This window comes from Hemitrygon akajei, chromosome 6 (assembly GCF_048418815.1).
Source record: "Hemitrygon akajei chromosome 6, sHemAka1.3, whole genome shotgun sequence".
Lineage (NCBI taxonomy): Eukaryota > Metazoa > Chordata > Chondrichthyes > Myliobatiformes > Dasyatidae > Hemitrygon > Hemitrygon akajei.
Genome location: NC_133129.1, coordinates 10,570,020 through 10,580,279, shown reverse-complemented (window position 1 = coordinate 10,580,279; position 10,260 = coordinate 10,570,020). Strand labels below are relative to the sequence as shown.

The 10,260-nt window shown below is 47.7% G+C and overlaps 1 protein-coding gene across 1 annotated transcript in view; it reads left to right on the top strand.

Annotated features, from left to right (window-relative positions):
• The first annotated feature begins 2,977 nt into the window (after positions 1-2,977).
• The window catches only part of LOC140728799 (von Willebrand factor-like), an 89,557-nt gene continuing 82,274 nt past the window's right edge, over positions 2,978-10,260 (top strand). Inside the window, exons 1-2 of the mRNA XM_073047755.1 lie at positions 2,978-3,050; positions 7,580-7,625. Coding sequence (XP_072903856.1) covers positions 7,618-7,625 — 8 coding nt within the window. The 5' untranslated portion in view covers positions 2,978-3,050; positions 7,580-7,617. The remainder of the gene's footprint in view (positions 3,051-7,579; positions 7,626-10,260) is intronic.

Below are 10,260 nucleotides of genomic sequence, written 5' to 3'. Positions count from 1 at the left end.
TCTGTCTTTTAACCAGGGCTGTGCTACAGGGATCGGTGCTTTGTCTTTTAACCAGTGCGGTGCTGCAGGGATCAGTGCTCTGTCTTTTAACCAGTGGTGTGCTGCAGGGATCGGTGCTTTGTCTTTTAACCAGTGGTGTGCTGCAGGGATCGGTGCTCTGTCTTTTAAACAGTGCTGTGCTGTAGGGATCGGTGCTCTGTCTTTTAACCAGTGGTGGGCTGTAGGGATCAGTGCTCTGTCTTTTAACCAGTGGTGTGCTGCAGGGATCGGTGCTCTGTCTTTTAACCAGTGGTGGGCTGTAGGGATCAGTGCTCTGTCTTTTAACCAGTGGTGTGCTGCAGGGATCGGTGCTCTGTCTTTTAACCAGTGCTGTGCTGCAGGGATCGGTGCTCTGTCTTTTAACCAGTGGTGTGGTACAGGGATCGGTGCTCTGTCTTTTAAACAGTGCTGTGCTACAAGTATCGGTGCTCTGTCTTTTAACCAGTGGTGGGCTGTAGGGATCAGTGCTCTGTCTTTTAACCAGTGGTGTGCTGCAGGGATCGGTGCTCTGTCTTTTAACCAGTGCTGTGCTGCAGGGATCGGTGCTCTGTCTTTTAACCAGTCGTGTGCTGTAGGGATCGGTGCTCTGTCTTTTAACCAGTGATGGGCTGTAGGGATCAGTGCTCTGTCTTTTAACCAGGGCTGTGCTACAGGGATCGGTGCTCTGTCTTTTAACCAGTGCTGTGCTGTAGGGATCGGTGCTCTGTCTTTTAACCAGTGCTGTGCTACAGGGATCGGTGCTCTGTCTTTTAACCAGTGGTGGGCTGTAGGGATCAGTGCTCTGTCTTTTAACCAGTGGTGTGCTGCAGGGATCGGTGCTCTGTCTTTTAACCAGTGCTGTGCTGCAGGGATCGGTGCTCTGTCTTTTAACCAGTCGTGTGCTGTAGGGATCGGTGCTCTGTCTTTTAACCAGTGATGGGCTGTAGGGATCAGTGCTCTGTCTTTTAACCAGGGCTGTGCTACAGGGATCGGTGCTCTGTCTTTTAACCAGTGCTGTGCTGCAGGGATCGGTGCTCTGTCTTTTAACCAGTGCTGTGCTGTAGGGATCGGTGCTCTGTCTTTTAACCAGGGCTGTGCTGCAGGGATCGGTGCTCTGTCTTTTAACCAGTGCTGTGCTGCAGGGATCGGTGCTCTGTCTTTTAACCAGGGCTGTGCTGCAGGGATCGGTGCTCTGTCTTTTAACCAGTGCTGTGCTGCAGGGATCGGTGCTCTGTCTTTTAACCAGGGCTGTGCTGCAGGGATCGGTGCTCTGTCTTTTAACCAGGGCTGTGCTACAGGGATCGGTGCTCTGTCTTTTAACCAGGGCTGTGCTACAGGGATCGGTGCTCTGTCTTTTAACCAGTGCTGTGCTGCAGGGATCGGTGCTCTGTCTTTTAACCAGGGCTGTGCTGCAGGGATCGGTGCTCTGTCTTTTAACCAGTGCTGTGCTACAGGGATCGGTGCTCTGTCTTTTAACCAGTGCTGTGCTGTAGGGATCGATGCTCTGTCTTTTAAACAGGGCTGTGCTGTAGGGATCGATGCTCTGTCTTTTAAACAGGGCTGTGCTACAGGGATTGGTGCTTTGTCTTTTAACCAGTGCTGTGCTGTAGGGATCGGTGCTCTGTCTTTTAAACAGGGCTGTGCTACAGGGATCGGTGCTCTGTCTTTTAACCAGTGCTGTGCTACAGGGATCGGTGCTCTGTCTTTTAACCAGTGCTGTGCTGTAGGGATCGATGCTCTGTCTTTTAAACAGGGCTGTGCTACAGGGATCGGTGCTTTGTCTTTTAACCAGGGCTGTGCTGCAGGGATCGGTGCTCTGTCTTTTAACCAGTGCTGTGCTACAGGGATCGGTGCTCTGTCTTTTAACCAGTGCTGTGCTGTAGGGATCGGTGCTCTGTCTTTTAACCAGTGCTGTGCTGTAGGGATCGATGCTCTGTCTTTTAAACAGGGCTGTGCTACAGCGATCGGTGCTTTGTCTTTTAACCAGTGCTGTGCTACAGGGATCGGTGCTCTGTCTTTTAACCAGTGGTGGGCTGTAGGGATCAGTGCTCTGTCTTTTAACCAGTGCTGTGCTACAGGGATCGGTGCTTTGTCTTTTAACCAGTGCTGTGCTACAGGGATCGGTGCTCTGTCTTTTAACCAGTGCTGTGCTGCAGGGAATGGTGCTCTGTCTTTTAACCAGGGCTGTGCTGCAGGGATCGGTGCTCTGTCTTTTAACCAGTGCTGTGCTGCAGGGAATGGTGCTCTGTCTTTTAACCAGGGCTGTGCTACAGGGATCGGTGCTCTGTCTTTTAACCAGTGCTGTGCTACAGGGATCGGTGCTTTGTCTTTTAACCAGTGCTGTGCTACAGGGATCGGTGCTCTGTCTTTTAACCAGGGCTGTGCTACAGGGATCGGTGCTCTGTCTTTTAACCAGTGCTGTGCTACAGGGATCGGTGCTCTGTCTTTTAACCAGTGCTGTGCTACAGGGATCGGTGCTCTGTCTTTTAACCAGGGCTGTGCTGTAGGGATCGGTGCTCTGTCTTTTAACCAGTGCTGTGCTACAGGGATCGGTGCTCTGTCTTTTAACCAGTGCTGTGCTGTAGGGATCGGTGCTCTGTCTTTTAACCAGTGCTGTGCTGTAGGGATCGGTGCTCTGTCTTTTAACCAGTGCTGTGCTACAGGGATCGGTGCTCTGTCTTTTAACCAGTGCTGTGCTACAGGGATCGGTGCTCTGTCTTTTAACCAGTGCTGTGCTACAGGGATCGGTGCTGTGTCTTTTAACCAGGGCTGTGCTACAGGGATCGGTGCTCTGTCTTTTAACCAGTGGTGTGCTGTAGGGATCGGTGCTCTGTCTTTTAACCAGGGCTGTGCTGTAGGGATCGGTGCTCTGTCTTTTAACCAGTGGTGTGCTGTAGGGATCGGTGCTCTGTATTTTATTGCACTCCATTTGTACTAGTGACAGCGGAGAATGTCGCCAGCACAATGAGCAAGCTTGGACATGACACCAACATTTGTGAAGAGGTTTTCCAGGACCTAGATCAACTGGGAAGGTGGACAAGAGAATGGCTAGTGGAATTTAATTCAGACTAGTGTAAAGTGATGTATTCAATCAGACAAGCTCATAGGGACCTAGTAAACAGGGAGGTGAAATCAGAGATTAAATTACTGAAAGATTTATCCAGAATCAGAATGAGATTTATTGTCAGTGACATAGATGTGAAAATTGTTTTGCAGTAGCAGTACAGTGATTTACAAGAAATAAATAGTGCAAAGGTAAACTGAATAACGAGGTAGTTTTCATGGGTCCATGGACATTTTAAAAATCTAATGGTGGACAGGAAAAAGCTGTTTCTGAGTCATTGAGAGCAAGAGTTTATGGTGGAGCTGAGAAATAAGAAGAGGCTGGTCACCCTTCTGGGATCGTAACACAGGCCCATGAATAGTCATCATGAATTAGAGGAACAAGTATGCAGGGAGATTGCAAAAAGTTGCAAGAATAGTTGAGGCGTCCCAGTCGGGGATTTTAACTTTCCCAATATATACTAGGCGTGCATAGTGCTGAGGACCGAGATGGGGCAGAATTTGTTAAATGTATTCAGGAAAGTTTCCACAGGCGATATATAGAGGGCAGAACTTGGCCTATTGTTGGCAAGCAGGGCAGGACAAGTGACTGAGGGGGCAGCAGGAGAGCACATTGGTATCAGTGACCATTGTTCTATTCATCTTAAAGTAGTGATGGAAAGGGACACACCTGGACCACAAGTTCCAGATTAGGGCAAAGCAAAATGTAGACAGTATTAGACAGGAACTGACACAACTTGATTGATTCTATTATGGTTACTATTCTGATCTGGATTTGTTGAGTTTGCCCACAGGAAAATGAATGTCAGGATAGTAAATGCTGACATAAAATATTTTGATCATAAATTTACTTTGAACTTTGATTGAAGTAGGGTTTTTGTGGACAAAAAGGGTCATCTGACAAGTGGGAACATTTAAAAGTTGTATATCAAAAGTTTTCTTGACTGGAACCAGGTTGGTCTGGAACTACATGATAGTGGAGGTCAGGAATTTTCGGAGTTAGAAAATGGAGCTATGATTTTTGATTGTCTTAAATTTACAGAGGGTGAGCAGTGGACACCAACCGTGCATGATGTAGAATATGAGATTGACCAGGAGTGGTGTGGAATGTGAGACTGACCGGGAGTGGTGTGGAATATCAGATTGACTGGGAGTGGTGTGGAATGTGAGACTGACCGGGATTGGTGTGGAATATCAGATTGACCAGGAGTGGTGTGGAATATCAGATTGACCAGGAGTGGTGTGGAATATCAGATTGACCAGGAGTGGTGTGGAATATCAGATTGACCAGGAGTGGTGTGGAATATCAGATTGACTGGGAGTGGTGTGGAATGTGAGACTGACCGGGAGTGGTGTGGAATGTGAGACTGACCGGGATTGGTGTGGAATATCAGATTGACCAGGAGTGGTGTGGAATATCAGATTGACCAGGAGTGGTGTGGAATATCAGATTGACCGGGAGTGGTGTGGAATATCAGATTGACTGGGAGTGGTGTGGAATGTGAGACTGACCGGGAGTGGTGTGGAATGTGAGACTGACCGGGATTGGTGTGGAATATCAGATTGACCAGGAGTGGTGTGGAATATCAGATTGACCAGGAGTGGTGTGGAATATCAGATTGACCGGGAGTGGTGTGGAATGTGAGACTGACCTGGAGTGGTGTGGATGCGAGACTGACCAGGAGTGGTGTGGAATGTGAGATTGACCAGGAGTGGTGTGGAATGTGAGATTGACCAGGAGTGGTGTGGAATATCAGATTGACTGGGAGTGGTGTGGAATATCAGATTGACTGGGAGTGGTGTGGAATATCAGATTGACCAGGAGTGGTGTGGAATATCAGATTGACCGGGAGTGGTGTGGAATATCAGATTGACCGGGAGTGGTGTGGAATATCAGATTGACTGGGAGTGGTGTGGAATGTGAGACTGACCGGGAGTGGTGTGGAATGTGAGACTGACCGGGATTGGTGTGGAATATCAGATTGACCAGGAGTGGTGTGGAATATCAGATTGACCAGGAGTGGTGTGGAATATCAGATTGACCGGGAGTGGTGTGGAATGTGAGACTGACCGGGAGTGGTGTGGATGCGAGACTGACCAGGAGTGGTGTGGAATGTGAGATTGACCAGGAGTGGTGTGGAATGTGAGATTGACCAGGAGTGGTGTGGAATATCAGATTGACCAGGAGTGGTGTGGAATGTGAGATTGACCAGGAGTGGTGTGGAATATCAGATTGACCAGGAGTGGTGTGGAATGTGAGACTGATCGGGAGTGGTGTGGAATGTGAGACTGACCGGGAGTGGTGTGGAATGCGAGACTGATCGGGAGTGGTGTGGAATGTGAGACTGACCGGGAGTGGTGTGGATGCGAGACTGACCAGGAGTGGTGTGGAATGTGAGATTGACCAGGAGTGGTGTGGAATGTGAGATTGACCAGGAGTGGTGTGGAATATCAGATTGACCGGGAGTGGTGTGGAATGTGAGACTGACCAGGAGTGGTGTGGAATATGAGATTGACCGGGAGTGGTGTGGAATGTGAGATTGACCGGGAGTGGTGTGGAATGTGAGATTGACCAGGAGTGGTGTGGAATGTGAGACTGACCGGGAGGGGTGTGGAATGTGAGATTGACCAGGAGTGGTGTGGAATGTGAGACTGACCGGGAGTGGTGTGGAATGTGAGACTGACCGGGATTGGTGTGGAATGTGAGATTGACCGGGAGTGGTGTGGAATGTGAGATTGACCAGGAGTGGTGTGGAATGTGAGACTGACCGGGAGTGGTGTGGAATGTGAGACTGACCGGGAGGGGTGTGGAATGTGAGATCGACCAGGAGTGGTGTGGGATGTGAGACTGACCGGGAGTGGTGTGGAATGTGAGATTGACCGGGAGTGGTGTGGGATGTGAGACTGACCGGGAGGGGTGTGGAATGTGAGATTGACCAGGAGTGGTGTGGAATATCAGATTGACCAGGAGTGGTGTGGAATATCAGATTGACCAGGAGTGGTGTGGAATGTGAGATTGACCTGGAGTGGTGTGGAATGTGAGATTGACCTGGAGTGGTGTGGAATGTGAGATTGACCTGGAGTGGTGTGGAACGTGAGACTGACCAGGAGTGGTGTGGAACGTGAGACTGACCAGGAGTGGTGTGGAATGTGAGATTGACCAGGAGTGGTGTGGAATGCGAGATTGACCAGGAGTGGTGTGGAATGTGAGATTAAATGTAATATATGCAATCTTCTGAGCTAAGGCAGGACTGGGAGAAACTGGACAATGCTTAAAGGAGTTGCGAGTGGACCGTGTGAATCACGTTGGCGTAATAGGATTTTCGCTCATCTCTGCATCAAATTTGCAGGTTACAGTTGAGAGTTGGCAGGAAGAGGCATGAAATCACTGTTTCGGGCAATTTGAGGCAGGATCTGAAAATTATAGTTTTTGTGTTCCTGGTGTTCAATTGCAGGATACTTCTCTCATTCGTACTTGATGTGGTATAAGCAGCCTGATATGCCAGTACTAGCTGTGGGCTGAAGAGAGCTTCAGCAGGTGGAGTTGGGATCAGTGCTCGTGTGGACAGGTTGTCACCGAGAAGCAGCTTCTTGATGAGAAGAGAGATGGTACCAGTGGAGATACACTGAGAGATAAATGCGCTGGCCACAGGAGCAGAGCAGAGGCTGAGAGTCTTGTGCCCCGTGACCTGTCTCCTCATACCCCAAAGCCTTGCCGCCAGCTACGAATCAAGAGCATGATTAAATGCTGCCTGTGTTGCTTGGATGAATGGTCTGAAGAACAGGATATCATTCAGCTTGCTTGGCATCCAGCTCACTGTTCATTCACACTGCACTTTGGCTGCAGAATGTATCTTCTACAAAATGTGCTGCAGTTACTCAGACAGACTACTCCAACGTGACAACCTCTTCCCACCAGGAATGACAGCAGCTTCGGACACATAGGAGAACTATCAGTTAAAGGTTCCTCTCCAAATTCCTTGTCGGACTGACTTGAAAACCTATTGCTCCTTGGCCAAAATACAAGATCTCTCTTTTCATTAAGACACTGGCACCTTCACAGCAAAGATTACGATGTTTTAAGGTGGCAGCTTGCCACCATCTTATCAAAACAGTCTGGGTAGGCGTAGCTACTGACCTTATCCAGTTTCCAATCCAAACAATAATTACACGAAATAAAAGGCTGATTCCAGGGTTGAAAGGGTTAAGGAAAAGGTTGAACAGGCTGGACCTCATCCTTGGAGTTTAGAAAAGTGAGATGTATAATATTCGTGGGGATTTGACATAGTGATTATTGGGAGATTAGAATAAAAGGAGATCGATTCAGAATTCAGCAGATTGTGTGGAAGAATTCAGTTTGAATACATCCAACAAGTATTTTGTATCATGTCTGCACTGGTATTTAGTTCTGATGGGATAAACCAACCAATTTGTTGCAATGTGCAATTTTTACTATAAAAATAGTTTATTTTAAATAAATTTCCTTTTGGTTTTCAAGGTTTAGCAAAAAATGACACTGATGTTTTGAAGAGAGGCATGACAAGGTAAGAGAATTTTGATCATTCACATGAAGACGTTGATGAATTAGCAGCCGCAGTGTCAATAGGCAGGAGACTATGAAGGTGTGGTATTGAAAATAAATGTCCGCTCAACTGAGCAAAGGACTTGTGAGTTTCTTCCCTCACGTCGCAACTCACTTGCTCAGACCTCCTTTACTAATATTTCTTAAACAGAATTCAATTTCTCAAATCACCTCAGCGAACTTAAAAGATTAGAAGATCAAGGAACAGAATTAGGCTATTCGGCCCTTCGCACCCGTTCTGCCATTTCTTCATGGCTGATCTAATTTTCCTCTCAACCCCAATCTGCTCCCCCTCTCCCCATATCACTTTTATGCCCTGACCAATCAAGAATCTATCAACATCTGCCTTAAATATACATAAAGGCTTGACCTCCACAGCTGCCCGGGGCAAAGAATTCCACAGATTCACCACCCTCAGGCTGAAGAAGTTCCTCCACATCTCTGTTCTAACCTCTATTCTGAGGCTGCCTGAGACTCTCCCATCATAGGAAGCATTCTCTCCACATCTACTCTATCAGGGCCTTTCACCATTCAATAGGTTTCAATGAGGTCCCCCTCATTCCTCTGAATTCCAGTGAGTACAGTTTCAGATACATCAAAAGCTCCTTATATGACAAGCCATTCAATCCTGGAATCTTTGAACCCTCTCCAGTTTCAGCACATATTTTCTCAGAAGAGGAGCCCAAAACATCTCACAATACTCCAAGTGAGGCCTCACCAGTGCTTTATAAAGCCTCAACATTACATCCTTGCTTTTATATTCTAGTCCTCTTGAAATAATACCATAAGATCATAAGACATAAAAGCAGAATTATGCCATTTGGCCAATTGAGTCAGCTCCACTATTCAATCATGGCTGATAAATTTTCCCCTCCTCAGCCCCTGTCCCCGGCCTTCTCCCTGTAACCTTTGATGCCATGTCCAATCAAGAACCTGCTTTAAATACACCCAACGACCCGGCCTCCACAGCTGCCTGTGCTAATAAAGTCCACAAATTCACCACCCTCTGGCCGAAGAAATTTCTCTGCATCTCTGTTTTAAATGGACACCCCTCTATCCTGAGGCTGTGCCCTTTTGTCCTAGACTCTCCCACCATGGGAAACATCCTTTCCACATCTACTCTGTCTAGGCCTTTCAACATTCGAAAGGTTTCAATGAGATCCCCCCTCATCCTTCCAAATTCCAGTGAGTACAGACCCAGAGCCATCAAACGTTCCTCGTATAAAAACCCTTTCATTTCCAGAATCATCCTTGTGAACCTCCTCTGGACCCCCTCCAATGCCAGCACATCTTTTCTAAGATGAGGAGCCCAAAACTGTACACAATACACAAGGTTAGGCCTCTCCAGTGCCTTATAAAGCCTCAGCATCACATCCCTGCTCTTGTATTCCAGACCTCTTGAAATGAGTGCGAACATTGCATTTGCCTTCCTCACCACTGACTCAACCTGTAAGTTAACCATTAGGGTGTCCTGAAGTCACAAGGACTCCCAAGCCCCTCTGCATATCAGATTTTTGGATTTTCTCCCTATTTAGAAAATAGTCTGCACATTTATTTCTACTACCATTCTTTACCAGCAGAGCCATGCCACCTCCTCTGCCTACCTTCCTACCCCTCTGATACAAACTGTAACCCTGGATGTTTAGTTCCCAACTACAACCATCCCTCAGCCACAATTCAGTGATGGCCACAACATCATACCTGACAATCTGTAAAAGTGCAACAAGATCATCCACCTTATTTCTTATGCTCTGTGCGTTATGATACAACACTTTGAGTGCTGTATTTGGTACCCTTTTTGATTCTGCATCCCTAATGCACTGACAAGAGAGGGAGGGGAGAATGTCAAATAGTGGAGAGCACCCCTGTGGCTGTCCCTCTCAACAATAACCACTCCATATTGAGTACTGTGGGGGGGGGGGGGCATGAACTACCTGGGGGAAGTAGCAGTGGCCATTCCTCTGGCACTGAGTCTGGCCCTCCGGCTCAGAACAGTAGGGAACAGAAGAGGATGGCAGCAGTTATTAGGGACTCTATAGTCAGGGGGACGATTCTGTGGAAACATGGGTGGTAGTTTGCCTCCCAGGTGTCAGGGTCCCAGATGTATCTGAACGTGTCCACAATATCCTGAAAAGGGAGGGTGAGCAGCCAGAAGTCGTGGTACATATTGGTTCCAGTGTCATAGGTAAAAGAAAGGGAGGAGGTCCTGAAAATAAAAAATACAGGGAGTTATGGAGGAAGTGAGAAGCAGGACCTCAAGGATAGTAATCTCAGAATGCTGCCTGTGCCACGTGACAGCGAGGAGAGGAATAGAATGAGACGGCAGATAAATGCCTGGCTGAAGAATTGGAGCAAGGAACGATTGGGACCTCTTCTGGGGCAGGTGGGACCTGTACAAAAGGGACGGCTTGCACTTGAATCCGAGGGGGACCAATATTCTTGTAGGCAAGTCTAGAACAGTTGGGAGTGGTTTAACCTAATATGGCAGGCGGATGGGAACCAGTATATAGAGCTGAGGATCAGCCAGCAGGTTTACAAGTAGATAATGGGTGTAACATGAAGGTAAGGAAGGCCAGGCCAATGATTGGGTACAAATG